Here is a 6935-nt window from a genome sequence, read left to right on the forward strand (position 1 = left end):
TTAGTTCTGTAAAAATGATATCAGCTAGTGAGGAGTTCCCAATGTTGGTGATATATAATGTCTTTATAATCTCTCTAAGTCAAAAAGATAACAGAGTATAAGTGATAATACAGAAATCCAACTATTTCTGTACTTACAGAGCTTTGTTGGAGGCTTTGACCACTGGCAGCAGCCTCAGAAGAGCCTTCTCTGAAGCAGAGTATTTCTTCAGGTCAAACACGTCCAGATCTTTTTCTGATGACAGTAAGATGAAGACCAGAGCTGACCACTGAGCAGGAGACAGTTTATTTTTGGAGAGTCGTCCTGAACTCAGGGACTGTTGGATCTGATCCACTAGAGAACGATCATTCAGTTCATTCAGACAGTGGAACAGATTGATGCTTCTCTCTGCAGAGAGATTCTCACTGATCATCTTCGTGATGTACTGGACTGTTTGCTGATTGGTCTGTGAGCTACTTCCTGTCTGTGTCAGCAGACCTCGTAGGAGATTCTGATTGGTCAGCAGTGAAAGACCCAAGAGGAAGCGGAGGAACAAGTCCAGATGTCCTTGTTGACTCTCTAAGGCCTTGTCCACAGCAGTCTGGTGGAGATGTTTTAGATTCTCTTTGTCTTTAATTAATTTAAACCACCAGGGTGTTGTTTGTTGTTCTGCCAGCAGATTGACTCCAGAGTTGATGAATGTCAGATGGACATGAAGAGCAGCCAGAAACTCCTGCACACTCAGATGGACGAAGCAGAAGACCTTGTCCTGGTACAGTCCTTTCTCCTCTTTAAAGATCTGTGTGAACACTCCTGAGTACACTGAGGCTGCTCTGATATCGATGCCACACTCTGTCAGGTCTGATTCATAGAAGATCAGGTTGCCTTTCTGCAGCTGCTCAAAAGCCAGTTTTCCCAGAGACTCAATCATCTTCCTGCTCTCTGGACTCCAGTGTGGATCTGTCTCAGCTCCTCCGTCATACTTGATGGTCTTCAATTTAGACTGAACCACCAAGAAGTGGATGAACATCTCAGTCAGGGTCTTGGGCAGCTCTCCTCCCTCTCTGGTCTTCAACACATCCTCCAGAACTGTAGCAGTGATCCAGCAGAAGACTGGGATGTGGCACATGATGTGGACGCTTCGTGATGTTTTGATGTGGGAGATGATTCTACTGGCCTGCTCCTGATCTCTGAACCTCTTCCTGAAGTAGTCCTCCTTCTGTGGGTCAGTGAACCCTCTGACCTCTGTCACAATGTCAACACACCCAGGAGGGATCTGATTGGCTGCTGCAGGTCGTGTGGTTATCCAGAGGCGAGCAGAGGGAAGCAGTTTCCCCCTGATGAGGTTTGTCAGCAGCACATCCACTGAGGTGGACTCTGTAACATCAGTCAGGATCTCAGTGTTGTGGAAGTCCAGAGGAAGTCGACACTCATCCAGACCGTCAAAGATGAACACAACCTGGAACTCTTCAAACCTGCAGATTCCTGCTTCTTTGGTTTCAGTAAAGAAGTGATGAACAAGTTCCACCAAGCTGTACTTTTTCTCTTTCAGCACATTCAGCTCTCTGAAGGTGAATGGAAATGTGAACTGTATGTCCTTGTTGGCTTTGCCTTCAGCCCAGTCCAGAGTGAACTTCTGTGTTAAGACTGTTTTCCCAATGCCAGCCACTCCCTTTGTCATCACTGTTCTGATTGGTTCATCTCTTCCAGGTGAGGCTTTAAAGATGTCTTCTTGTCTGATTGTTGTTTCTGGTCTGTCTGGTTTCCTGGATGCTGTTTCAATCTGTCTGACCTCATGTTCATCATTGACCTCTGCAGTCCCTCCCTCTGTGATGTAGAGCTCTGTGTAGATCTGGTTCAGAAGGGTTGGGTTTCCTGCTTTAGCAATCCCCTCAAACACACACTGGAACTTCTTCTTCAGCTTAGATTTAAGTTCACGTCGGCACGCTGGAGCAAAAGTTCCTGAATGAAGAAAGAAGAAATGTAGTTAATAAGTAGAAGCTCCAATAAATCTGATGGATGTAAAGTTTAAGACATCAAGATGGTATGTATTTTCCTCCCCCATTAAATCTCTTCAGCTCATCAGTTGTGAACATTTACTGTTTTCAGTCCAGAAGAATTCATAGATCTGATACAATGTGTGCATCATATTATCAGCAGAGTTTTAAAAGTAAACTTCTCCCATGTTGCCTCCATTTCCTCTTTCCATCATGTTCAATCTACTAAAATCATCTTACTGCTCTGTAGACAGTCAACCAGCTCCTCCTGCTTCATTCTCCTCAGGAAGTGCACTGTGATCTTCAGAAATGCCTCTCTGCTGCTCCTCCTCTGCTCTTCATCCTCACCATCCAACACCTCCTCATCCTCCCTCTGACTCTCTGAGCATTCTGGGTAATCTGGACTCAGAACCTTCTGGATCTTCTTCAGCTCGTTCTTCACAAAAGTGACAATGTTCTCCTCCAGCAGCTGGAACAGAATATTATATGAATGACTCAATCAAAGTCAAATCATGGAAGCAAACATCAGATCCATGTTGGACAGACTGACAATCCACTGGTCTAAAGAGTGCAGCATGGAGATTATTGTGAACACAATAGATGTAAAAGTAGTTGTTGTCCATGTACAGACCATAAATATGGAGTCCAGGTGTGTTTGATGCTGCTGGGCAGACTGACCACTGGGAACCTCTGAGCTCTCCTGGTCCACTCTGTGGAGGAACCATGAAGAATGAGCTCACATTATGTCTGTCCACACAGAGACAAACACAAGGTAAAGGTCCATGAAGTGATATTTGGATGTGAACAGTGAATCTGATGACTCTCTGTAGTGGTAAAGGTTTACGAGTCCTGCTGATCCCACTGAGAATCAACAGCTCAGTTTGGTTCAGTCCCAACAACTCTCACCAACCCCTCCATATAGCTCTCCCTCCCTCACTGTACACTGCTGAAGTGCCCTGGAGCAAGGTACCTAGAACCTCCAGCTGCTCCAGTGGAGCTGGTCAGTGTCTGCTTGTATCAGACTGGTTGTACTGGGCAGCTCCCAGTGTGAATGTGTTTGACTGTGTGAGTGTGAGGCGGCTGCTGCTGAAAGAGTGTTGGTGCTCAGAGAACTTCATCTGAGTCAGTAAAGGTTGAAAAACTGGAGATTTCACAACTGAGAGTCTGATAAAAACACATTTTTATTTTACCATCAGTTTGAAATCCTCACCTTTGATCAACAGAGTGGCGGCCATCTTTGAACTCTATACGACGACCCATAGAACGATCACTCTTCATGGACACACAGCTGGGTTCAGGTTTTTTCCTCCTGATAGAAAAACAGGATCAGTTCTGCACTGCACCCACAACACACTGAGACAGAACCTGCCAGTGACTGAATACACCGACTGTACACAGTGTATTTGTACCCAGGGAGTTCTTGGTTAGGATTTCTATAAAGTCAGTGTTTGATTTAGACATGTTTCACTGTGTATTATAAAGCTGTATTCAGTGCAGTTTGCAGTATAGGCGGGGTAATGATGGAGTGGAGTGACCATATCGGTCCAATTAGGATAAAAAGAGGAACAGACGTGGTGTCAAAGCAGTGAGTTTCTATAAACTGCTGCAACTATTTGTTCACTGTGAAACTGAGGCTGTTGTAAATTGAGCTGATCAGACACAAACCATCACGTTCCATTAAAAGACATTTTAAAACATTTAAAAATAGAGATTTCACAACTGAGAGTGATAAAAACAAATCATTTTATTTTACCATCAGTTTGAAATCCTCACCTTTGATCAACAGAGTGGCGGCCATCTTTGAACTCTATAGGATGATCCATAGATCGGTCACTCTTCATGGACACACAGCTGGGTTCAGGTTTTTTCCTCCTGATAGAAAAACAGGATCAGTTCTGCACTGCACCCATAACACACTGAGACAGAACCAGTGACTGAATACACTGACTGTACACAGTGTATTTGTACCCAGGGAGTTCTTGGTTAGGATTTCTATAAAGTCAGTGTTTGATTTAGACATGTTTCACTGTGTATTTTAAAGCTGTATTCAGTGCAGTGTGCAGTATAGGCGGGGAAATGATGGAGTGGAGTGACCATATCGGTCCAATTAGGATAAAAAGAGGAACAGACGTGGTGTCAAAGCAGTGAGTTTCTATAAACTGCTGCAACTATTTGATAGAAAGAAATTCATTAAAGCTCACATATTCAGAAACATTCTCACTGAATCAAAGACTTTGTGAAATGATGTATAATTTGAAATGTTTGAATACAGAGCTGGACAATAAGAACAATGTCTTCAATTACTGACATTATGGACGTGTTACTGAACACAATTTACTGATGTCACACACTTCAACACACTGTCTGAATTCCATATAATTAAAGTGAGAGCAGCTACAACATCTAACCAGAGAGCAATCAGCTCCCAGTCCAGTCCAGAAGAGCAGAATGTGGAACTGGTCAGACTGGAATGAATCAGGACAAACATCAGCAGTGAGCAACATGAGGAAGGAAATCTGCTCTGATTGATTCAAACACATGTTACTGTTACATTTCTCATTATGAAGCTGAATTTTTCTCCTGATACTGATTTGAGATCAGATTGTCCAGCCCTGTTTGAATACTGACAACTACGTACTTTAGCTCAGATAAATGTCTTTGTTTCAAATGGAGAATCAAAGCCTTTGTGACATGGAGAAGAGTCATGGACAGTTAGAGATCCTCATCTCACCTCTGAGCTTTGGTCCTTGTGTCATGTTCCCCACACAGAGTGCTTTTAGAGGGAGGGACTCCCTCCTCTCTGTCCTCACACTGATCCATAGCAGAGCCCACACCTTCACACAGACACAGCAACATGCTCATTCATTACAGCAAGCTTTACATCACAGAGACACATTAGTTCTCATTGCTCTCAGTAACATGACACAAATATTCAGAGCTGACAGAAATCTTGTTGGAGCTCTGATAACCCCAAAACCTCTTACACAGCCCCCAGATTCACAGATAAAGGATGTTGACCACAAAATATACTTTACACATTTATGGGTCACAAGAGAAAATCAAGGTCTGTGTCTTTCAGTGGCGGTGCCAGGGAGGAGCTAGGTGGTGCTGTAGCTCCCCCTATAATAGCCATAGCACCCGCCCAGTACCCCCAAGAAATGTCTCTGATTTTTTATACTTATAACTTAATGTCATGTTTGAATAGTCTTTTTCGTTTTGTTTAAAAATGTGAATTAAAATAATAATTAAAAATATATATTTTAGTCTAAAAAACCACGAGGTGTAAACATGTGATCTTAATTGGTCAATGGGCGCAGCGCCCGGTGAACCTTTGTCCTTAACGTATGGCAGCTTGTTATTGATAGCGAGTTTGGAAACTTAGCAGAGTAAAATACACCAAAATGGATCATTTTTTGCTGCCTAAACATTCACGTTCTGAGTCACAACCTGAAGGGAAACGAGACTGTGAAGTTCTATGGTAAGTGCATGATTTTCCACTCTGTTGGCTTTTACAAATTTAATTAATTTTATGGTTGAAGCACAAATCTGGACTCTTCATAGTTACATCTATGATGCTCCAACAATAGGAACACTGCTGATTCATCATTATACCAGTGTTGGTAACTGGCTGTGTGATTTCGTGATCTGAGCAGGCCGAAGCGTGCACAGTGTCTGTTGCCTTCTGTTGCTGCTGTTTGCTGCTCCGTTGTATTCAGGGCTCGACTGTGACTGAATTGTGTGAAATATTATTTTCAGAGGTTTACATTGGCAGGCTTATGTATGTTGTATCTATAGCCATTGTGTTGAATACTTTTACATATATATTCTTATTAGTCACGGAACGAGTATAGTTAATGCGCGCGTGTACGTATATATATATATATATATATATATATATATATACCAAGGGTGGTCCGATGCGACCTCCAGAATGAAACGCCCCAAAATTCAAAGCATCTTCTCTTAAGTGTTGAGCATCCCCATAGCATCTGTAACAGAAAATCTCTGAAGCTGCCACTGGTGTCTTTAGATCTTATAATCCTATATTTAATGACAAAAATTGAACAGAGAGACAGAGCAGTTCACATTTTCTATGCTTTGGAGGGCCCTGATAGCTGAGGGGTCCTAAGCAACCTCTTAGTCCCCTTAGACCCTGGGCTGGCTCTGGTCCATCTAGAAAGGACTCTGGGACAGTTGAGACCTGGACTGTGCTAAAGGGTCTTCAGTGAAACCAGCTCAGTGTCAGTGTTGGAAGGTTTCTGTATGTGAGCTCTCAACTCTTCATCCATGCTCTTCCCTTCAGAGTATTAACAGTTAAAAATCAACCTAGGCCAAGGTGCTTCGAGTTGTCAGACCAGTTCAGACACATTGTTTCACTGATGATGTGAGCTCAGGTTATAATCAAACTGCGTCTGATTCTACTTGACAAACAACAACATAACATGTAAATCTTTCTAAAAGCATCTTCCTTTAACTCGGAGAGAAGTTCAAGTACAGAAAGCAAGTTTCAAAGATATATTCTGAAACAGCTCATCAGCATATGGAAACATTTCTACTGTCCAGATAAACAGAGATACAGCACAATGTGATCAAAGTCATCCTGATGATCAAACACTTACACATTTCTCTGGTAGGATTCTCACCTGCTGAACTCACTTCAGGTCGACTTACAGACACTTTCTACCTTCATGTGTGGAGGAAACACTGGGAGAGAAGAAGCTGCTCCTTTCTTCCTCGTCAGTCCTGGTGTCTGTGTGCTTGTCACACCCTCAAAACTTCACGGTCCAAGTCTAACAAACACCAGAGTGACGTCAGAACCAGTTAAACAAGAATCAGACTGCACCCTATCAAAAGCATTTTTATTGCCTTCTTCCTCTCCCTGAGCTGTCTGAGTGTTGGGGATGTGTTTGTATTGTTTCAGATCCATTTGTCATTATAGTTGATGAAGGCTGCAAGAAC

The 6935-nt window shown here is 42.8% G+C and overlaps 1 protein-coding gene across 29 annotated transcripts in view; it reads right to left on the reverse strand.

The window, feature by feature from the left end:
- Positions 1-6728, reverse strand: part of LOC127359576 (NACHT, LRR and PYD domains-containing protein 12-like) — a 42092-nt gene extending 35364 nt beyond the window's left edge. For 10 of the 29 annotated variants that reach the window (XM_051393504.1, XM_051393489.1, XM_051393501.1 and 7 more), the window contains exons 1-7: positions 6648-6728; positions 4708-4810; positions 3750-3848; positions 3187-3285; positions 2608-2686; positions 2217-2445; positions 138-1941 (exon numbers count right to left, since the gene is read on the reverse strand). In XM_051393504.1, coding sequence (XP_051249464.1) covers positions 138-1941; positions 2217-2445; positions 2608-2686; positions 3187-3285; positions 3750-3848; positions 4708-4810; positions 6648-6666 — 2432 coding nt within the window. In that variant the 5' untranslated portion in view covers positions 6667-6728. Of the gene's footprint in view, positions 1-137; positions 1942-2216; positions 2446-2607; positions 2687-3186; positions 3286-3749; positions 3849-4707; positions 4811-6619 lie in introns of all 29 variants that reach the window. The other 19 variants (XM_051393503.1, XM_051393500.1, XM_051393486.1 and 16 more) reach the window with 16 other exon arrangements.
- Between the last annotated feature and the right edge of the window lie 207 nt (positions 6729-6935).

Source organism: Dicentrarchus labrax, unplaced genomic scaffold, assembly GCF_905237075.1.
Source record: "Dicentrarchus labrax unplaced genomic scaffold, dlabrax2021, whole genome shotgun sequence".
Classification (NCBI taxonomy): Eukaryota; Metazoa; Chordata; class Actinopteri; family Moronidae; genus Dicentrarchus; species Dicentrarchus labrax.